General features: G+C 60.1%; 1 protein-coding gene across 5 annotated transcripts in view; it reads right to left on the minus strand.

Moving 5' to 3' along the window:
- Nucleotides 1-3,021: 3,021 nt before the first annotated feature.
- The window catches only part of GDPD5 (glycerophosphodiester phosphodiesterase domain containing 5), a 73,823-nt gene continuing 54,441 nt past the window's right edge, over nt 3,022-22,403 (minus strand). For 2 of the 5 annotated variants that reach the window (XM_051850908.3, XM_051850915.3), the window contains 12 exons: nt 15,496-15,594; nt 15,279-15,372; nt 14,843-14,988; nt 11,073-11,155; nt 10,408-10,558; nt 9,804-10,022; nt 9,021-9,178; nt 8,623-8,770; nt 7,642-7,724; nt 7,297-7,311; nt 5,298-5,410; nt 3,022-3,810 (listed from right to left, as the gene is read on the minus strand). In XM_051850908.3, coding sequence (XP_051706868.1) covers nt 3,659-3,810; nt 5,298-5,410; nt 7,297-7,311; nt 7,642-7,724; nt 8,623-8,770; nt 9,021-9,178; nt 9,804-10,022; nt 10,408-10,558; nt 11,073-11,155; nt 14,843-14,988; nt 15,279-15,372; nt 15,496-15,594 — 1,461 coding nt within the window. In that variant the 3' untranslated portion in view covers nt 3,022-3,658. The remainder of the gene's footprint in view (nt 3,811-5,297; nt 5,411-7,296; nt 7,312-7,641; nt 7,725-8,622; nt 8,771-9,020; nt 9,179-9,803; nt 10,023-10,407; nt 10,559-11,072; nt 11,156-14,842; nt 14,989-15,278; nt 15,373-15,495; nt 15,595-22,403) is intronic. The other 3 variants (XM_051850919.3, XM_051850926.3, XM_051850925.3) reach the window with 3 other exon arrangements.

Below are 22,403 nucleotides of genomic sequence, written 5' to 3' on the forward strand. Positions count from 1 at the left end.
TGCTTGCCCACTGACCTGTACTGGTGCAACTTTGCATGACCCTGTGAGTGTGTGTGTGTGTGTGTGTGTGTTATGGTTCACTTCTTGTGGGGCAGGGGTGTGTGTCTGGACCCTGGGTGTCACAGTAGTTTGTGGACCCATGAACTGTGTGTGTGTGTGTATGTGTGTGTAAGATCATTTCTGTGTGGGGCTGGTGTCTGTGTCACAGTAGCATGAAATCCATGGACTCTGTGTGTGTGTGTGTGTGTGTGTGTGATGGTTCCTCTGTGTGGCACAGATCTGTGTGCCTGGACCCTGTATGTCACAGTAGTGTGAGGATCCATGGACCGTGTGAGTGTGAGAGATGGTTTCTTTCTGTGTGGGGCTGGAAGGATCTGTGTCTTTGGACTCTGTGTGTCACAGTAATGTGAGGACCCCTGGACCAAGTATCTGTGTTGTGTGTGTGTGAGATTCGATTCTGCGTGTGGCAGGGATCTTTATATCATAGTAGTGTGAAGACCCATGGACTATGTGTGTGTCTGTGTCTGTGTGATGGTTCCTTTCTGTGTGTGGCCAGGGTCCTTGCCTTTGGACCCTGTATGTCACAGTAGTGTGAGGATTCATGGACCAAGTGTGTGTGTGTCTGTGTGATGATACATTTCTGTGTCGGGCAGGTGTCTGTGTCTCTGTATCCTTGGGTGTCACAGTTGTGTGAGGACCCATGGATCCTGTGTGTGTGTGTGTGTGTGTGTGTGTGAGAGAGAGAGAGAGAGAAAGGGAGAGGGAGGAGAGAGGGAGAGGGAGAGAGAGAGGGAGGAGAGAGAGAGAGAGAGAGAGAGAGAGAGTTCCTTTTTGTGTATGGCAGGAATCTGTGTCTCAGGACCGTCACAGTAATGTGTGGCTCCATGGTCAGTGTGTGTTTGATGGTTCATATCTGTGTGGCAGGGGTCTGTGTCTTTGAATCCTGGATTTGACAGTACTGTGTGCATCCATGGACTGTGTGTGTGTGTGCGCACACGCCATTGTGGTGGTTCATTTCTCTGTGGCAAGGGTCTGTGTTTTTGGACCCTGGATGAAATGGTGTGAGGACCCATGGGTTGTGTGTGTGTGTGTGTTTGACAGGCAGAGTGGACAGTGAGAGAGAGAGAGACAGAAAGGTCTTCCTTTTGCCGTTGGTTCACCCTCCAATGGCCGCCGCGCTGCGGCCAGCACACCGCGCTGATCCGAAGCCAGGAGCTAGGTACTTCTGGTCTCCCATGGGGTGCAGGGCCCTAGCACTTGGGCCACCCTCCACTGCCTTCCCGGGCCACAGCAGAGAGCTGGCCTGGAAGAGGGGCAACTGGGAAAGAATCCGGCGCCCCGACCGGGACCAGAACCTGGTGTGCTGGTGCCACAAGGCGGAGGATTAGCCTAGTGAGCCGCGGTGCCAGCCGTGTGTGTGTTTCTGATCATTTCTGTGTGGCAGGCAGGGGTCTGCTTCTCTGGACCCCAAGTCTCACAGTAGTGTGAGGACCCATGGACAGTGTGTGTGTCTTTGTGATGATACATTTCTGTGCAGGGCAGGTGTCTGTGTTTCTGTACTCTTGGGTGTCACAGTAGTGTGAAGACCCGTGGTTCAGGGGTGTGTGTGTGTCTGTGTGATGCTTCATTTCTGTGTGTGGCAGGGGTCTGTGTTTTTTGGACTCTGGCTGAAACTGTGAGGATCCATGGATCCTATGTGTGTGTCTGTGTGTGTGTGATTGTTCATGTTGGTGTGTGGCAGGGGTCTGTGTCTCTGGACCCTGGGTGTCACAGTGTTGTGTGGATCCATGGTCGTGTGTGTGATGGCTCATTTCTGTGTGGCAGGGATCTGTGTCTTGGGCCCTGGGTATCACAGTAGTGTGAGGACCCATGGACCAAGTGTGTGTGTGAGTAATCATTTTTTTTTTTTCTGTGTGTAGCAGGGGTATTTCTCTACCCTGGTTTTCACGGTAGTGTGTGCATCCATGGGTGGTGTGTCTTTGATGGTTCATTTCTGTGTGTGGCAGGGGTCTGTGTCTCTGGACCCTGGTGTCATAGTTTACGTGACTCCATGGACCGTCTGTGTGTGGATCTGTGTTTTGTGCTGGGGGGGCCCTAAGGACTCACTGTCCTGTGCGTCAAGTGGCACAGCGATGCTGAACTGGCTGGGGGTTGTAGCAAGTGGCGTGTCTGGGCTGGTGCTGCATCACTTGAGGCCTCTGCTGACCACAGGGCCCGTGAGGGGATTTGCCTTCCTGGAAGTGGGCAGGAGCGTGGCTGGGCTGGGCTCCTGGGCCCTGGTCCTGTTGGCAGGAGAGTAGCTCCTGCGGGCTGCTGGGACATCAGGAAGTGTGTGCCATGTGGAGTGGCCTCAGCCAGAGGCTTCATAGGAGGGCAGAGCAACTCTGCGGCTCTGGATCTCACTCACCGCCCCGTGTCCAGGGAGAGGCAGGAGCTGATGGCAGCCAGGTGTTCAGCAGCAGGGGAGGGGAGCGGGGAGCCCCCCCCCCAGCCCTCAAGGTGAACGTGGGGCCCAGTGTGGGCTCCAGCACTCGGAGGCAGCTCTTCTCCCTTTCTGCAAGGCCCCGTGACTTCGTCTGTAGGTCTCACACAGCACTTGCTTAATACAGGCTGGGATGAGGGGGCAGCCCCTGCTTCTCCTCCAGGACACACCACGGGGGCTCGGCAGAGGCCCCAGCACTGAGTGAGGGGAAGGGGCACCTGTGGTCCCAGGCCTGTAGACGGCTTTCAGCTCAGGTGCCCCCATGGTGCGGGCCTCAGGGTCAGGTCCAAAGTCCTGAGATGTCAAAGGCAAACCCTGCTTAGGGGAAGTGGCATCTCTGGCTCAGGCTGCCACTGTGTGGCCACAAGGGGGCCTGCTCGTCCCACTCCCCTGCATCAGAACCAGGAGCCCGCCCCACTGCCCGGCGCTGAGGACTCCCTGGCTTCAAGGTAGGGGCCCTGCCCCCTGCCACCTCCCCAAGTGACAGGGCCCAGAGTAAACCCCAGGCCCACCCGCTGACAGTGCAGACACAACACACATCCAGACGGCAGCTTTAATGGTCTCAGCTGGCGCCCTCAGGCTCCTGCCAGCGCAGGCCTGCTGCCCGGCACGCTTTCCCTAGTGGCCCATGTGCCGTGGCCAGTCTGTGGGGTCTCTGCACCACTGGCCGTCTCCGACTGCTTCTGGGGCAGGGCCCGGCGGAGACCGGGGGAGGGGGGGGGGGAAGGACACGCATGTCTCCACCGCTGCGGCTGGCCTTCCTCCTGAACCAAACCTCCTTGTGCTTTGAGCCTGATGGGAGGGCAGAGGCACAGCCCAGGCCCTTGAGGCCGGATGTGTGAGAGGAGTCAGTCACCTGGTGGTGTGCACAGGACAGACGCACGGAGGGAGCACAGGTGCGCGTCCTCTCCTCCACTGCTACGAGGGCCTGTGGCCCGCTGAGCCAGCAGAGCGTCCAGGCTTAGGTGCAGGGAGGGAGCCCAGGCCCTGCACTTCCCAGGAGGAGCCCCAGGCCTGCCGGGGCATCTGAGAGGCAGGTCGTCTGACCAGGGGAGCCCCTGTGGGGAGAGGCCATGGCTGGAGCCGGCTCCCAGAGCACTGGGAGTCCAAACGCTTCTGCCAACTCCCCTGGGTTCCCCCAGTGTCTGTGTTTGGCTGGGACAGGCAGGTCTTCCGTTAACGCCCGCTGCGGTCCGTGAGGGTCTTGGCGCGGCTGCCCCCACCTCGGGGGCCCACAGACGTGGCAGTGCTGTCGGTGTAGATGTCGTAACTGTTGTCTGAACCCACGGAGAGCTCGTCGGAGACCTCCACGCCATCACTGATCTCTGCTGGGCCGGAGGAGCCAGACAGTGTGTGAGTGTGGGGAGGGGTCCGCGATGATGACTGACAGTGAGGGTGGGAAGGGCAGCCTACAACAACTCCCGTCATGCACTGGGAGGCCGATGAAGCCACTGGGCCTGCCATTCACAGCCCTGCTCTGTCTCTGCTGAAGCCCCTGACCTTACCTCTGTTTACTGGCCCTGGAACTCCACCTGCCAATCCCAGAAAACCATCTGCACCCTCCTGAGCTTGCCACCCACGTGTCTTCTCTCCTCAGGGCCTTTGCACATCCTGTCTACCCCCTTGGGAGTGACCTCCCTGTCTTAAAATCTGGCTTGGGGAGGCTTTTGGTGCGGAGGGCGCAGGGGTTGTTGCTGTGGCTCACTGGGTTAAGCCCCTCCCTGCAACATCAGAATCACAAATATATGAGTGCTGGTATGGGACTCCCATATTGAGTCCTGGCTGCTCCGCTTCCAATCCAGCTCCCTGCTAATGCACCTGGGGAAGCAGTGGAAGATGGTCAAATGCCTGGGCACCTGTTACCCATGTGGGAGACCTGTATGCAGTCCCTGGCTCCTAAATTCAGCCTGACCCAGCCCTGAATGTTGTGGCCACTTGGGGAGTAAACCAGCAGACAGAAGATCTGTAGATCTGTGTCTCTCCCTCTCTGTCACTCTACCTTTCAAACAAATGAAAATCTTAAAAAAAAAAAAAAGGCGGGGGGGATACTGCTTGGGCTGCCTGCATCTCAAAGCACCTGGGTTAGTCCTGGCTCCACTTCCAATTTCAGCTTCCTGCTAATCTGCAGCCTGGGAGACGGCAGATGATGGCTCAGCTACTTGGGTCCCTGCCACCCACATGGGAGATCCAGATTGAGATCCCAGCTCCTGGCCCAGGCCTGGCTGTTGTGGGCATTTGGAGGGAGAACCACAGTGCTGCCTGGGCCCCCACTGGCCAGAGTACCTTAAGGACATCCGTGTGCCCAGTGCCTGGCAGAGTGATGGGCACAGAGCAGAGGCTCGGCCCTAGGAGTGGTGCCAGGTGTCTCAGCACGCGCTGCTCCTGCCTGGAACACCCGTCCTTGCCTCTGCTCTCCCAGACCTCTACACAGGCTCCTTGTCCCCATTCTTCATTTTTCCTTCCTCACCGTCCCGGGGAGCCCCAGTGACCCTCTGTCCCCAGTCCCCTCTTCTGGGAGGCTCGGTGACATCCAGCTTTCCAGGCCTTGGTTTATACTGCCACCTCCTCCAGCACACTGGGCGTGTCTTCAAGGACTGGCAGTGAGTAGGCGAGGAAAGCAATGCTTGTGGGATGCGTGTGTGAGCCAGGCAGACGGGGTGGCTTCAGAACGGACTCCTCCCCCCATCCAGTCCTGCCCATCACCCTGCCTGACCCTGACACCACTCGGGGCTGGGATTGACAGTTGATAGCTGTGCATGTGTGCGGCCTCAGCCGGGTGGGTTTGTGCCGCCCCAGCCCCCCGTGGACCCCGCACCTGAGAAGATGAGCTTCTCCTTCATGATGCTGACGTCCCGGCTGCTCCTGTGCACCGCCGCACTCAGCATGATCTGCTCAGGGTTGTAGCTCCGGATGCCACCCAGGCGCCACCTGCAGAGATGGCCCCGTGGGCATCAGGTCCTTCCCCACCCCTTCCCTGAGCAGGGATCCTGCCTGCTCTGCTTCCAGAACCTACCTCGTCCCACTGCCGAGAGGGAGAAACTGAGACCTGGGCCCTGAGTCTCGGCCAGGGCTCTCCTGCCCCCGCCTTAGCTCCAGAACCTTAGAGCAGGAAGATGGTTTGGGGTTGGTGGGTTCTGTATCAGGTGCCCCAATTACACACTTGGCTCTCTTGGGATGGGGCAGTTTTGGGGGGTGGAGGAGCTTAGTGGACGTAACTGCCCTGGGGTACACCCCCATCTAGCAGGGGTAGCTGACATTACCTACAGCTCCACCCTCATGGCCAGGCTGAGTGAAGCCAGAGGGGAACCCTGGAGAGGAAGGGAAGAGAGCAGGTGAGGGCAGGTGGTACAGCTTTGCTCAGAACTGGTCTTCCAAGTTCATGAGGCAAGGGCGTTAGAGTGACCTGGGGTCAGGTCGTCTGCTGCTCTGGGGGGAGATGTGGGGGAATGAGTCAAGGCCGGGCTGGCATGCAGGCACAGGCCGGGGAGGACTCGGGCCCTGTGTCCAGCCTGGGGCATGGTTTGTGTGGCTGCTGCACCCCCAAATCAGCCCCACATCCCGGGCCTCTGAACTTTTCCTGGAGTCTGGGCGGAAGGCTTCATGGACCTCACCCCTCCCCCATCAAGAGCAGGTGGCAACCTACCCACCTTCTCCCAGTGGGACTGAGCCCTGCTTGAGTGGGCAGAAGGAGCCAAGACTGCCTAAGAAACCAAACTGCAGAAATGGACAGACAGATGGACAGGCAGGTAGATGGGTGGACAGGGCTGACAGATGAGGGAGACGCCTGTGCTCTGGCTGGGCCGGCCACCCCACGAGTCCTTGAGCGTGTGTCTCACTCATCGTGGGGCCCCAGCACCAACCCCAGCGCCTGCCTTACAGGCACCTGACGAGCACCAGGGAGCTTCAAAAAGTTTGTGAAAGTGTGGAATTAAAAGAAGTTCATTTTGGTGCAACAAATTTGAAATTCATGCAAAGTTTCTTTTGTAACATGTATTTTCCATGAATTTTTTAAAAACCCCCTGTATGCATGAATTTCAAAAAAAATGTAGCAAAATAAACTCCTCTTTTAATTCTATTTCCATGAACTTTTGGAAGTCCCCGCATAGCTGCTGCGTGAGCCAATGGGAGAATGAGGTCCTTCTCCCCCTGCCTGGTCCCCAGGGTTCCCTACTCCCTCAGGCTGCTCCTGCTGCCCAGGAGACGGTGACACGGGCCGGGCTGTACCTTGTGCCACAGCCAGGCAGCAGTGTGGACACCGGGAAGAAAGCAGGGCTGGCTCAGGGTCCCTTTGCTGGGCCCGTCCCACAGCCAGAGCTTGTCCTTTAGGAATCTGCCTGACCCAGGAGGGCCATATCCGGGACAGGAAGCCCGGCCACTGTGGGGCCCTCCCCAGCGGGAGGGGGAAAAGGCGGAGCAGGGGTGTGAGGCAGAAACAGAAAGTGAAGACACGTGAGAGAGATATAAACGTGTGGAGAAATAAACAGAGTGAACGAGCAGGCGAGCCTGGGGTGGGGAGAGACAGAGACTGGGCAGGGTCTGCACGAGGTGGGGGGTGGAGGCCCCGTGAGTGTGCAGGGGGTGGGGGGAGAGGCCCGGGCAGGACCCTGCCACGAGAACGCTGGTCCCCGGCTGCAGAGCCACGTGGGGAGAGGTGGGAAGAGCAGGGGACTGCGGTGCGGCTGCAGGCAGGGGAGGCGGCGGCCAGGAGAACCCAGGCAGGGCTTGAGCCCCACATGGTTTCAGACGGGACTGCAGGAGGGGGTGGCAAGAAGGGAGGAAGAGGAAGAGGAGGAGGAAGACCACACCAGAGTTACCTGATCAAGTGATAGCTGTGAGATGCCAGAGTGCAGCAGAGAGAGGGGTGGAGAGAAAGAGGAGGGACATGCGCCATCAGAGCCGGATGGGACAGAGAGTACGTCAGTCAAGAACCCATCCCCTGGCCACCCCGCCCTCTCCCGCAGCCATACCCCAGCTGCTGCGGGCCTTGGGTATGTGGGGGACAGGAGGTCCAAGCGCTGGTGGGAGCTTGGCCAGGCCATCAGAAGCCCGGGCAAAGCCCACCCGAGTCCACACAGTGAGGCAGGGCAGGGCGAGCCTGGGGCCTCCAGGAGTCCCCCCTCCCGCCTTGGGAAGGCCCAGGAAGGGTGAGAGCCACTCACTTCTGGAGCACGAAGATGCCCACGATGAGCGTGAAGGAGACCAGGTCAGCAGCCACCCACAGGAGGCAGTACTCTTCCGGCGGCTGTGGACAGAGGGCCCAGGCCAGCCCCAGTCAGCAAGGAGGACCTTGGCAGTCTGGAGACTGTGCATGTGGGTAGGTGTGCGCACGTGTACATGTGATGTAAATACATATGCTGAGTGTGTGTGCATCAGGGTAGGGGACATCTGCCCAGTGCCCCGGGAGGAGGTTCTGCGTAGGAAACCTGAGGGTCTGCTCTAGCAAGACCAGCAGAGGAAAGATGCCATGGGAGTGGGAGGGGACGCGTGTGGCACCACATGCCACCATGGGAGCACTGCAGGGTGTGGGCTCTGCCACCCAGGCCGCTGAGGCCCACAGGGGAGGGCCAGGGGACCAGGCACTTCTGTTGCTCAACTCCCTGTGTCCTCAGACCCCCATGCCCCCATCGCTGCCATGGCTCCTGAACCCAGGAGAGCTGAGGAGGGTGTCTTCAGGGCTAGCAGGGGGTCATGGTGAATCCCAGCCCCTCTTGGCTCCGCCCCCTCAGTCTGCTCCCTTTCCCAGTGCTCTCCCCTTCATTCCACGCCAGCGAGGACTCCCCCACCCCTAGTCCTCACCAGGGACCCCTGCCCCCAGCAGTCTCCCAGCTCAGGGCGGGCATGGTGACACACCACTTGGGATGCCCACATCCTGTATCGGTTTCAGAGTTCAAGTCCTGGCTCCTCTGCCTTTGATCCAGCTCCCTGCTAATGCACACCCTGGAGGAGCAGCAGGTGACGGCTCCAGTACTCGGGTCCCTGCCACCCATGGGGGAGACCTGGATGGAGTTCCAGGCTCCTGGCTTCATCCTGCCCCACCCCAGCTGGTGCAGCTGTGTGGGGAGTGAACCAGCAGAGAGAAGTATGCGCTCTACCTGCCTTTCAAATAAATCAAAAAATTTTTAAGAGCGTTCCCAACTCACCATGATCCAAAGAGGGGAAGGCACCTGGGACAGGGTGTAGGCGTTGTCAGAGGTGACGGACGGGACCCCCGCACACCACAGCAGGGAGAAGAGCCAGGGCGCGTTGACAGTGTACAGGTTCACGCTCAGGTTCCAGGCTGCGTAGTCCCTGGGGGCGGGCGACAGGCTGCTTCTGAGCCCCTGAGGAGGCCTGTGAGGCCCATGGCCCCTTCACAGCCACCCTCCTAGCTGGTGCAGGAGGAAGGAGTGTCGGCTCCCAGAGGGCCAAGCTTGGACACAAACCCAGGCCTGCTCAATGCTCCCAACTCCTCCTGTCTCCAGACCTCTGCCTGGCTGTGTGTCGGGGTGGCAGGACTGGGGGAGACTCGGTCTCGGTTCCCTGGGGGGCAGGCGGGCACCTGAGCTCCTGGCGGGACACCTGAGTGTAGCGCAAGTTCAGCCACTGGATGTGGCCTTTCCGCAAGCTGGCGACAGCCTCCTTGGAGCCTGATGCCTGCTGGAAGCCGGGAGCCAGCTTGCGCACGAGGGGCCGCTGCCTGTTTGGCAGCCACAGGACCTGCGGGCAGAGAGTGGCAGCCTCAGTTTTCCCGCCGCAGGGTGAGTGTGAGAGCTCCCTCCCCTCCCGCAGCAGCCCTCAGGGTAGCAGAGGTGGAGTGCCGGTGTCATCACTGTCATCGTCTGGGGACACTTCCAAACCGTTGTCACGACAGGACACGACCCTGCACGCGGCTACAGCATCTAGGCTGCAGTTAAGCATCGGTGTCTGGGGGCCAGCGCAGTGGTACAGAGGGTAAGCCGCCTCCCTTGCTGCTTGCATCCCGGCTGCTTCACTTTAGATCCAGCTTCCTGCAAATGTGCCTGGGAAAGCAGCGGAATGTGGCCCAAGTGCTTGGGCCCCTGCACCCACGTGGGAGACCCAGCTGAAGCTCCTGGCTTTGACCTGGCCCAGCCCTGGCTATTGAGGCCACTTGGGGAGTGAACCAGTGGGCAGAAGATCTCTGTCTCTCCCTGTCTCTAGCTCTTTCAAATAAATAAATCTTAAAAAAAAAAAAAAAAAAAAAAAAAAAAAAGAGGCTGTCCGATTCCTCTAGTCCCAAGGAATGTGCAAGGCGCCTGTGAGGTGGGCTGTTGTCCCACAAGCATGGCACTGAGTCCCGGGGAGGGGCAGGGCCGGGCCTCACCTGGTGCTGGGGGAAGCCGGAGCGCAGCACAGCCTCCAGCGTGACGTTGAGGAAGCTGCCGCGGTGCGGGTGCTCCCGGGGCGGCTCCCGCAGGTTGAGCAGCAGTGTGGCGTTGCCCTTGGCCAGCTCCAGGAGCTCTGCCAGGCTGCAGATGGACTGGTTCTGGGCCTCCCTCTGGTCAGAGGGCGACAGGGAGCTGGCCGTCCAGAAGGGGTCCGTCTGGCGGAGACAAGGACATGCACAGCCACGTCAGCAGCCCTTTCGGGGCGGGGGGGTCACCCGTGCCTTCCTGACCACCGAGCGTGGAACCCTCTGGGCTGCTGGTGCATCTGGCAGCATCCCGGAGCCCTCCTTCATGCCTCACCCCTGCTTCCCCAGGGGTCACCAGCTTGGAGGACACCGGCAGCGCCTGCCCCCCGCCTCCCCTGGCAGGCTTTTGCAGCGTTCACGACTCTAACCGTGACCGCGACCAGCAGCAGCAGCAGCAGCAGCTTTCCCCAGTGAGGGAGGCAGCCTCGGGACAGCAGTGCCAGGGCCCAGGGGCGGCTGCTGGCCAGCCTGGCTGTGTGCTCCACGCCAGGGCTGGAGCCAAGCACAAACAGACCTTCAGGAACCACTGGCCGGCGTTGAGCCGCTGCAGGATGGTCCAGTTGAGCATGGCGGCCGGCCGGCGGGCGAGCTCCGGGAACTCCTGCTCCACGTTGGTGGTGCGTCGCAGGGAGGTGTCGTGCATGAGGAAGGGCACGCCGTCCAGGCTGTGGAGAGGTGGCTGCTGGGTCACCCCCACCAGGGGTCGCCCTGCACCCTCCCACCCACTCTGCCCCTCTGGGCTGCAGGCTCCCCATCTGCATGGGGAAGACGGGGGTGGGAGGGCTGGCGGGGGACCCTGAAGGGTGAGGGTGAGCTAGGGGTGGGGACTGCAGTGAAACCTCATCCGAGAATGGGGAAACTGAGGCTAGAAGGAGGCACCTGTACCTGCTCATCTGGCTCATGAGCGGGCCTGAGTCCCACCACATGGAGCCACGTTTTTGCCTTCGAGCACATCTGTTGCTGGGCTCGTAGTCCCCAGCCCCACCCAAGGGCCTCTGTTCTTCCCTCCCTTCTATAGCCTGGGATTCGGCACAAGGTTCCCTGGCAGGAACATGGCGCCTGCCCTGCCACGGCTGAGCCAAGCTTCCCCTCCAGTGTCTGAGGCCCTGGAGCCGGGACACAGATGCTGTGCGTGGGGGAGGTTGGGGCCCAAGGTGCTGTCCCCGCCCCTACACCTACCTGATAGTGACGTCAGCCTGCAGCCCATGCAGCTTCTGCTCCAGGGCCTTCCGAAAAGACATCAGCGTGTGCTCTGGAGCCAGCTGGGGACAGAGGGCAGCGGGGGAGAGCCGGGGTTCAGCGGAGGGACCCCTGCCCAGCCAGCGGAGGGTCCTCTGTGCTCCCAGTCCCTCCGTGAAGCAGCTGTGTGATACGGGCCACCCTCAGCTCCTCTGAACTCGGATTCCTCTGCCGCATGGCGCCTTCCTCTCAGGTCACTTGGGGCAGGGGAGGCAGGGGCTGGAGCCGACACAGACAAGTGCCTGACGGTTGTGCTGCTTCAGCAGTACTGTGACCACCGCCTGTCGCTGTCACATTCCAGGCACTGAGCTAGACTTTGGGGTGTGGGGGCTGGGGGGCAGCCTTTCACAGGCTCTCCAGCAGCCTTGGACTGCATGCAGAGTTCCTCTGGTTATGCTGTGAGCCCGGTCAGGTGGAGGTCCTGGAGCATGAGAAGGGGTGGCCCCTGTCCTCATCCACATATGACAATACTGGCTCCCTCTCTGACTGTGGCATGTTATCAAAACCCCTCTCAACGTCACGTGATAATACAGAAAGTGCTTAATAAATGGTAGTGGCAACCCCATGACATCAGGAGGTTCTGGCTCCAGCCTTGGCTCTGCTGTCACTAGCCGTGTGCCCCGTCTGCAAGTCCTCCTCAGTTTCCCCATGTCCTATGGTTGGGAGAAGATCAGGGGTTCTAAGGTCCCCTTCCGGGTTCTGAGGACTTGGTCATACTTTTGTGGCCACTGGAGGGCAGCACCAGACCAAAGCTTGGGCTAGGACCCAGGGTGCCAATGGAGAACAGAGGGAGGACCCTGCAGCTCCCACCCAGGACCCGATCATTCCCGGCTCTCCCTCTGGCCACGCTGTTCCCCAACTACTCTGTGCTCCCCTTCTCTACGGGGAGCTGGTTCCAGGCTGACTGAGGAGGAGAAATGCCACTTCCCAAGGGTCTTCCCGGGGCCTCAGATTCTTTAGAAAAAAAGGGGCTGATGTGCTGAGTCTCACAAGGGAGGTAACAGGGGCTAAAGACCTGCATAGCAGGTAAAGCCACCGCCTGTAGTGCTGGCATCCCGTATGAGCACCAGTTCGAGTCCCGGCTGCTCCACTTCTGATTCAGCTCTCTGCTGTGGCCTGAGAAAGCAGTGGAAGATGGCCCAAGTCCTTGGGCCCCTGCATCCATGTGGGAGACCCAGAAGAAGCTCCTGGCTTCGGATCAGCACATCTCTGGTCATTGTGGCCATCTGGGGAGTGAACCAGTGGTGGAAGACCTCTCTGTTTTCTTTCTCTCTCTGTGTAACTCTGACTTTCAAATAAATCAATCTTAAAAAAATTAAAAAAGACTGTGGCCCGGAGCCTGGCACAGAGCTGGTCTCTATAATGCGGGGTCCTCTCTCCTCCCTCTGGGGATGGGCCTGCTGTGTTCCAGCCCAGTGAAGCCATCCACCCTGACACGGACCCAGAGAAGCTTAGAAGGGACCGTGAAGATGTCAGGGAGGGGAAGTCTTTTCTGGAAGCTTCCATACAGTGAAGGCCCCTCGGCGTTAGATACCAGCCTTCTGGGGAAAGGTGTGGGAAATCCTACCCTCCCCAGCCAGACTTGGGGCTCCAGCAGTCCCCAAGAAGCGGGCAGGGATAACGGGCTGAAGTCTGAGTCCCCACCCCAAGTTCTACCTGCTCCAGGCAAGTCCAGGTGGGGTTGTGTTGTCAGGAGGGTGTGCCTGTGGTCATCACATACAGGACGTGGTACTAAGAGTCCCAGCACTGGGCTTAGTGCCTCTCCCTATCCTGCCCCCACACATCCACACAGGGGCAGTACTTCCAGTGGGTGTGGCCTGGCCGGCCGCAGGCAGAGCCCCACAGGCAGACACGCACAGGTGTGGACACCCACACCCACGGGGGCCCTGCCTGTTCCCCCTTAAAACCACACAGCCACAAGCAGCCAGAGGCAAGGTGGGAGAAAGTCCCAGGAGCAACGGCCCAGTTTCTTCACAGACAGACGGCATGAGGGAAACAGGAGGGGGCTACTGTGGAGCCAGGGGCGCATGGGGGACCTCGCTTGGATCTGACATCAGACAACCCAACTACAAAAGCGTATCTAAGGCAGCAAAGGACAGCTGGCTATGGGTTGGACCTGGGGAACACGGGGCTGCTGTTACTGTCGGTGTAAGAGCAACGTGGTGACCTTGTTAGGAAGGACGCCTCGTGTGCTAGAGGCATCTCTGCAGGAGGGTAGCAGAGAAACTAGGGGGCGGACGGGCAAGAGCGGCAAATGGGCAAGACATCCGAGGTCGCTACGTGGAGTGCACGAAGGATACCCATCGTCCCTGCACTGCTCGCTCCCTTCCTAGCAAAGAGGACGGGGCTGGAGCCACTGGGCTCCTTCCCCACCCCTGCTCCTGTCTCTGCCTCTGCACACTGCCCTCGTCCCCTGGCCTCCAGAGCAGGTGACACGGGGAGGATGAGTCACAGAGCAGGCCCTGGAAGGGCAGCCTCACCCCCCCACCCCCGCCCGACACCCACAGCACAGCCTTGGAGGCTGGGGACAACCAGCGACCCCCTGAAACAGGCAGCAAGGAGCAAAACCGGACCCCAGATCCAGAGCCCGGCTGGCTGCCTCTGGGAGGTGAGGGGGCTGGTGGGAGAGTAGCAGGGTACCCGCCTGGGAGTCTCATCTGGAAAACAACACCCACCGACACCCACCGCGTGCAGTGGAGGAGGCCTCCAGGGTGTGGCACGACCCCGTTGTGCTCAACAGTGACTTTCGGACCGTGCCCCAGGGAGACAGTGCTCCCAGGAAGGCCCGCACGCCTCCTGGTGGTGACGGGCTGGTACTGCCCCTGTGGGTGAGGCATTCCTGGTCCCGACTTCACTCTAGCTCCTGCTTCTCACCCCACAGGGTACACGGAGAGAGAACCAGCCACAGAGAAGACACAAATGGCCCAGCTGGCTGCAGCTGACCAGGAGCCTCTCCTGCTCGGTCTGGGGCTCACCAGTGACTGCCCAGGGCCCTGACTTTGCTTCCTCTTTCTCCGACTCAGTCTGGCCCACCTGCCCACTTTAGCCCCCGGCCTGGGCCGCCCCCGGCTCTCCTGCCCTCCCCAGCCCGGCAGGTTCTCCTGCTGCCTGGGCGTAGCCCCAGGCCCCACCCCCTCTTATCTGAGTCTTCCCAACCCTAAGCTTGGTAGTGTCGGGCACAGGCCTAAAGCCTAAAGTTACATCTTTTTTAGGGGCAGGAGGCTCAGACACCGCCTGTGATGGTGTCCCACATCCGAGTGCCAGGGTTTGAGGCCCAGCTCCGAGTCCAGCTTCCTGCTAATGCGCACCCTAGGAAGCTGCAGGTGGTGGCTCAAGTACCCGGACCCCTGCCACCCATGAGGGAGACCCAGGTTGGGTTCCAGGTTCCTGGATTCAGCCTGGTCCAACCCTGACATTGCGGGCATTTGGCGAGTGGACCAGTGCATAGAAGCACGCTCTCTCTTTCAAATAAGTAAGAATTCTTAAAAAAATTTTTTTAAGTTAAATCTTTGTAGAAGACACCCTCAGGGCTCCTCAGATTTGTTCCCATCCAGGCTTTCTGGGTCTTTCACCAACCTTCTCCCATGCGCAGCTGGGGACGGGGGCTATTGCTATGCCTCCCGTATCACCTCCATTTCCCACCAAGCCCCTCCCCCAGAGTGGCAGCCGCTCCCGGCCCACCAGGTCTGAGGACCCTCGGGGGCACTCACCATGGGGGCCCCGCGGTGGCCGATGAGGGCAGGCTTGGGGCCCAGGTCCTTTTTCTCCATGATGCAGGGAGAGGAGATGGCGAGAGGGGCCAGGTAGAGCACAAAGACCACGGCGAGGAAGGCGCAGAGGATGGTGGCCTGCGAGGCTGCGGACGTGGGGCCCTGAGTGCCTGGGTGCCTGGGCAGCTGGGCGTGGGGTGCTCACAGACCCGACCCCACCTCTCACTCACACACAGGCAGGCAGGCTCCCAGGAGGAACCAGGCGGGGGGGAGGCCAAGGGGGCTGCTACCCTCCAGGCCACCTGTGGCCCTCTCTGAGTCAACCCCCACCCAGCTAAGCCCGAGCCCTGCCCCGTCCCCCCCCACCCCGCTCCCCTGGCCACCCAGGCAAAGCCCAGGTGCAGGCAGCACTGGTGGTCATGGGGGCTGTACTCACAGGAGCGCTCCGCCCGGGCGAACAGTCCTGCCACGATCCAGGAGAGGGCGGTGGTGGCGGCCAGGGCCCCCATGTGCAGAAACGGTGCTGTGCCCTGTGAGCAGCACCCTCAGTGACCTGGAGGCCCGCCCTCACCCACGGGGCAGCCACCCTGTCTCTGCCCGCCCAGCACACTGGGGCCTCCCCTCTGGGCCTTGATGGCAAGGCCCCCGCTCACCTGCAGGGAGATGAGCAGTACCTCCCACTCGTCTTTCCACAGCTGGGCCACAGCAGCCGCGGCCACCACCGTGCAGGCCAGGATGAGCACCAGCCCTATCTAGAAGGGGGAAGAGCCAGCAGTGGGGAGGGGGGATTAGAGCAGGTGTGAGGGGCCCCAGGGTAATGAGGGCGGGTGGGGGCAATGAGATGGGGAGAGCAGGAGGGGCAGAGAGGAACAGGAGGGTGGAGAGGAGGCGGGCAAGAGGCAGGACAGGCTGCCCCGAGGCTCCTCCCAGCCAGAGAGAGGGAGGGAAGGATAGAAGGAGAGGGAGACAGAGAGGGGTGGGTGCCCCAGGCCCCAGCCTCTGTACCCGCTATGTACAGAGGCACCTCAGGTGGCAGTAAGCAGAGTGAGGGCCGTGCCCAGGGGTGCCGTGCTCACAGCTTGCCCCACCCAGCTTCCCAGCACCGCCTGTGCTGGAGAGGCCGGGACCCGCTATGACAGAGGAGGACTCAGGGACACCTTCGAGGGTCAGAGGTCTCTGGGGACAGATAGGATTTGAAACCCTCAGCCTAAGCGGAACCGAGCCCAGGTTTCCGGGGCCAGTGTCCTGAAGCAGAGGGCTAAGCCGCTGCTCATGATGCCACTACATCATGTCGGATGTGGGAATGCTGGTTCCTGTCCCCACTGCTCCACTTCTGGTCCAGCTCCCTGCTAATGTGCCTGGGCCCCTGCCACCCATGGCTCCTGGCTCTGACAAAGTGCTGGTGTTGTGGCCATTTGGGGAGTGAACCAGTGCATGGAAGAGTTCTCTTTTTCTATGCCTTTCAAATACATAATTAGAAAAGGAAAGGAAAGGAAAGGAGAGGAGAGGGGAGGGGAGGGGAGGGGAGAGGAGGGGTGGGGAGGGGAGGGGGAAGAGCAAAGCAAAGCGAAGCTCAGGTTTCTGGCTACTCTGCCGCTGGTAGCTGCACACTGCCAGGCTCACCCTCCCTGATGCCCAGGCCACAGCTCTGTGCCAATGACAGTCTCCTCTGCCTTCCCCAGGAGGACATGGCCTCCCGGCCTCCCCCAGCCATTCTCCCCGCCACCTGGGTCCCCACTCCTCTTCCTTGGGCTGCAAGGCCACTGCTAGGGGCAGTGGCACCAGGAGAGCTGCCATCAAGGCGCCCCCGGCTGGAGATGGCAGGGACTGCGGGCTATCTGGCGCCTTCCCTGCCGGACACGGAGGTGGAACGCTTGTCATTCCAGCTCATTGGCCTGGAAACAAATGTTCCCCCAAAGACAGCAGGCGGGCTGAGATGGGTGAGGCCTGCCAGGGCTGTGGCGGGTGGGCTCGGACGGTGGGGGTGGGTGAGGGTCTGCGGGGCCTCCCTGGCCGACGTGTACATCTGCGGCTTGGAAGGGCAAATCTGGGCGCAGGCCCCGTGTGCCCACTTCACACTGCAGTCAGGGATGGCGAGGAGGCTCCCAGCAAGGCTGGAGAGCACCGTCGCTCGCCTCCCCGGCCGCCCGCCCGCCCCTGCTGCTGCCTCCAGCCCGGCAGCCCGGCAGCCCGGCAGCCACTGCATCTGAAGGGTCATTTCGGAGAGCACCTTATCACGAATGCTGGTTGAAACACTTGCAGTGAAGCGGGTTCCCACTTCCTAACGCAGCTCTGGGCTGGCTCCGCAGCAGTCTTAACTGTTTGCTGTCTGGGGACTTCCCCTACCTGGTGTCCGCACACCACAGGGACAGCACTGGTGACCACCAGGCCCCGTTCTGTAAACACAACCCTGGAGGGGGAGTCCCACCCTAAAAGCCCGGGGACGCCAGCGTCTGCCCCGGGACAGCAGCTGGGGTTTCTGTCCTGCTGCGGGTGTGGTTTGCAGCTGCCATTGGAGGGGCACAGGCGCACGCCTTCCTTGAGTCTGGTCTGGGGCCAGCACCCAGGGCAGTCGGAACCCTGCCTGGCGGAGGGACAAGGAGCTGGCCTCTTGGGGGTGCCTGGCCTCTGGGGTGTGCAGTCCAAACGGCAGGCAGGTGGCCCAGGCTGAAGGGCCACACTGGGGTCACACTCCCAGCCGGGAGGCCCAGCTCTCCAGGGAGGGGCTTGGTGAAGATACAGGAGAGGCTGCACGGGAAGCACTGGGCATCGCAGCTGGCTGTCACACAAAGGGATCCCTGTGGGGAGTACGTGGAACACCGGGCAGGAAGTGCCCGCACGGACAGGAAGACACCCCCCCCCCCAGAACTGTGGCCCTGGGGACACACTGACCATGCGCCCTGTGCGCACACAGTGACGAGGGTGCCCTCCTCGAGCTGCGGCTGGGCAGACAGAGGCTGCTCCCGGGCAGAGCTGTGCAGCCTGGGCCGGCTGTCAGCAGAGGGCCTGGTCTCACAGGGCACTGAAGTAACACGGCGGCTTGGCACGAGCAGCGTGGTGGGGCCGGGGCGGGGAGAGCAGGATGCCCCAGCTCGGCCCCCACGGCTCCTCTGTAGGCCTGGGGCCGGGCGGGGCAGACCCTCCCCTCCGGCCAGGCGCTGGGCCTGGGCTCTGCTGGGAGAGTGGCCGGGAGAGGTGGGAGCTGTGACCACAGCGCCCCCTGAGGCTGTTCTGGGCGAGGGCGGGACAGGCTGGAGGGCATGACGGGGGGGACCCACACAAGCCCTTCAGGCGTCTCCCTCACCTCCTGGGCCCCTGGACTTCTCCTGGGGACTTATCTCGGAGAGACTTCCAGGAAACAGGAGCTTTGGGCAGACTGGGGAGGAGGGAGGTCCCATGTGGACACCCACACCCCCCCACAGCACCCAGCCTGCCCTGCCAGCCAGTCCTGAGCACCCCGTCCTCCCCGCCTGACGGCTTGCGCACAACCAGAGACTCCTACGGGCAACAACCAGGAAGATGACAGAGCTGCAGTCCCAGGGGAGCGCATTTGGCCCAGGTTGCTGGGGATGCCCGAATTCCACGCCAGAGCGCCTGGGGCCGAGCCCTGGCTCTGCTCCCAATTCCAGCTTCCTGCTCACGTGCACCCAGGGACAGCAGGTGCTGGCTCAGGTAGTTGGCATCCTGCCACTCACGGGGGAGACCCGGATTGAACTGCAGGCCCCTGGCTTTGGCCAGGTCCAGTTCCAGCTGTTACTAGCATTTGGGGAATGAACCAGTGGATGGGAGATGCGGGCCCCTTTCCCCGTTTCCCTCCCTCCCCGCTCCCTCCCTCCTCCCTACTTCTCTCTTCCTCCTTCTCTCTCCCCTTCTGCTTGTCAAATAAAATAAAAATAAGGTGCTAGAAAGTTTGGAACCGGGGGCCAGCACCGTGTGTAGAGGTTGAGCCTCCATCTGCAGTGCCAGCATCCCGTATGGGCACTGGTTCAAGTTCTGACAGCTCCACTTCCAATCCAGTGCCCTGATAATGCACCTGGGAAAAGCATCGGAAGATAGCCCAAGTGCTTGGGGCTTTGTACTCATGTGGGAGACCGAGCTGTAGTTTCAGGCTCCTGGCTTTGACCTGGCCCAGCCCTGGCCAATGCAGCCATTCGGTGAGTGAACCAGAGATGGGAAATTAATCAATCTCTCTCTGCTTTTCAAATCAATCAATCAATCGATCGATCAATCTTTAAAACAACAAACACAAATATAGTTTTTTCTTTTTTTGGTTTTTTTTTTTTTTTTTGACAGGCAGAGTGGACAGTCAGAGAGAGAGAGAGAGAGAGAGAGAGAGAGAGAGAAAGGTTTTCCTTTTGCCATTGGTTAACTCCTTAATGGCCGCCACAGCCGGTGCACCGCGCTAATCCAAAGCCAAGAGCCAGGAGCTTCTCCTGGTCTCCCATGGGGTGCAGGGCCCAAGCACTTGGGCCATCCTCCACTGCACTCCCTGGCCACAGCAAAGAGCTGGCCTGGAAGGGGGGCAACCGGGACAGAATCTGGCGCCCCGACCAGGACTAGAACCCGGTGTGCCGGCGCCGCAGGTAGAGGATTAGCCTATTGAGCCGCGGCGCCGGCCAGAAATGTAGTTTTTAAGGCACTAAGGTACTGGTATAAGATCAGGGTGATAAACGAAAGTAAAAAGTTCAGAAATAGATCTAAAGTCGAGTCCTCACATAGGGTGAAAGTGGCCTCTGGACGAGGAAGGAAGGACTGCCCAGTCGCTGTGGAACCATTAGAACAAAGTGAGATCACACAGTCACTTAAAACCAGATTCAGATGTTTATAAAAGTGAACACTTCACCAGCAAGTCACCACACAGAGATGTGTTTTGATCTTTGAGTAGGGAAGACCTTTCTGACCATGGGGCCAGGAGCCATGAAAACAGATTACAGATTCAAATATGCTGGAATTAAAAAAAAAAATTGCTATGGCCACACAGATCAGCAAAGTCAAATGATGAACGACAAACCAGGAAGAAGCGCCTGCACCCTGAGCCGGGGCCCATTTCCCAACCCCACGAAGAGCTTCTGAAGAGGCATGAGTAGAATGCCAATCCCACAGCCAAAGAGGAGGAGGTCTGAGGGGCGGCGGGTAGAGAAGGAAACACAATTGGAAATGCCGAATTGGGGCATTAGCTGTGCAGTGGGTAATGGCATTCTTCATCAGGACAATGCACATTACAACCAGAGAGGTGCGGCTGGCACTGTGGCGCAGCCGGTACAGCCGCTGTCTACGACACCGGCTGCTCCACTTCCAATCCAGCTCTCTGCTAAGGCCTGGGAAAGCAGTAGATGATGGCCCAAGTCCTCAGGCCTCTGAACCTGCGTGGGAGACCCGGAAGAAGCTCCTGGCTCCTGCCTTCCGATTGGTGCAGCTCCGGCTGTTGTAGCCAACTGGGGAGTGAACCAGCAGAAGGAAGACCTCTCTCTCTCTCTCTTTCTGCGCCTCTCTGTGTAACTCTTTCAAATAAATAAATACATCTTTTTAAAAATTTTTTAAAAAAACCAACCAAGCAACCAGAAGAGGAGCCCTGTTTCCCATCAGATGGGCACATGTCAGCGACGGCTCTGTGGGGCACATCTCTACTTTGCAAGGACAGTGAGGAGACTTGCAACAGGTGCTTTTTTTTTTTTTTTTTTTTTAAGATTCATTTATCTATTTGAAAGGCAGAGTTAGAGAAGGAGAGAGAGAGAGAGGTCCTCCATATACTGGTTCACTCCCCAGATGGCTGCAATGGCTGGGACTGAGCCAGGCTGAAGCCAGAAGCTTATCATCCGGGTCTGCCCTGTGGGTGCAGGAGCCCAAGCATTTGGGTCATCTTCTGCTGCTTTCCCAGATGCACGAGCAGAAAGCTGGATCAGAATTGGGGCAGCTGGGACTTGAACCCGTGCCCATATGGGATGCAGGCGCTGCAGGTGGCAGCTCTACCTGCTTCACCACAGGGCCGACCCTTCTGTCTTTTGAACAAGGTATTACACAGTCAACAATGAACTGCAACACATGAGAAAGGACAAGGATTAATTGGAATCTTAGGGACAAATGACGACACTGAACAGAGGACACAGGGAGGGGGTAGTGTCCCCGCCCCCGTGGGTCAGCTCTGCCTGGGGATCCTTCCTCACACTGACATCTCCCATGAGTGACATCTCCACTGGCCTGTGGTGGAATGAGAAGGCCATATCAACATAGCCGCTGGCAAGCGAGCGTCAGTTACTCAGGAATGGCTTTGAAACCCACCTGGCAACGGAGCCTGCCTGGCAACAGGCTGTGACTGGATGGCTTTGGAAACTGCCTGGCAACAGGCTGTGATTGATTAGGGCATAAACTGCCCCTTGACCGGATTGGCTGCCTTGCAATCTAAGCTGCTGTACCAACTGAAATAAATGAGTCTGCGGGCTGCTGGCCTCTGGCCCTCTTTCACCCGACTCCCGGGGTCTGTGTGGTGACTCTGTGCCTCTTGTCCCCACCACGCTCCTCCTCTCAGAACGAATCCACAGCAACACTGGCCCCTGGGATCTGACTGCCGCATTGACCTGCCCCTTCTGGCTCACTCCCAGACTCCCGTGCACTCTGCGAGGACCAAGCAGCAGGACCTGTCCTGCTGGGAGCTAGGCCTGGCCGCAGCGTGCGCCCGCCCCTCCCACCGAGGTGCCAGTGGGTACAGTTCTAACTGTGCAGTCAGGGGAAGGAAATGCCTCACGGAGGGGACCATGGAAGCCCAGAGGCGACTCAGGAGTGAGTGTCGAGCAGCAGGGGTGTAGGAAGAGGCACAGCACTGCTGGCTGCTCCTCGTCCCCCCAAGACTCATGCCTCCTAAGCGCCGAACCGTGGGATTCACCCAGCTCTGGGGCCCCTGTGTGCCACAGCCCTTGACCCCAGCTCACCACTACCCCCTTCCCTTCCTGTACCACCACCCTCTCTGGTCAGGAAGTGCGCCCCTCCCTTCCGACTCACTGTGGCCCCGGGTCATGGGTTCTTGGCTGTTCATGGACATTTCGGCCCTTCGTGAATGGAGTGCTCACTGTGAGCTAGGCTCAGGAGCAACAGAGCCAGCCAGCACCCCCTCCATGGCCCTGGTGCTGCTGGGGGCAGCGGGCTCTGTCCTGGGCAGCTTTGTGTCCCCCCATGTTCCCTAGGACCTCCAGAGGAGCATGCACCAGAAGCCACCAGAAACCCACCTGCAGCCCTGTGTGTGCCGTGAGTGGTGCGCCCACAGGCTGGGGTCCAAGGCAATTGTGGCCTGCAAGGTGCACCCAGACGGGGGTGGGCTGGGGACGTGGTTCAGGGAATCAGATGGAAATGCACCACACAGGTGCTCAGAACCCCGCGAGAGAAGCCTGCACCCCTAGGGGAGCGGGACTAAGGAAGTGGTCCGAGACAGGGAGAGGGAGGCCAGGGGCAAGGGGCTGAATGTGGAGAGGCTGGGAGGGCCCGAGAGGTGTCACACAGAGAGGCCTAGCGTGGCTGTCCCTCACAGGAGTGGCTCATCCACGGAGCAATGGCAGCAGAAGAGAATTTA

This window comes from Oryctolagus cuniculus, chromosome 1, assembly GCF_051225735.1.
Source record: "Oryctolagus cuniculus isolate XC-2025 breed Fujian yellow rabbit chromosome 1, ASM5122573v1, whole genome shotgun sequence".
Taxonomy (NCBI): domain Eukaryota; kingdom Metazoa; phylum Chordata; class Mammalia; order Lagomorpha; family Leporidae; genus Oryctolagus; species Oryctolagus cuniculus.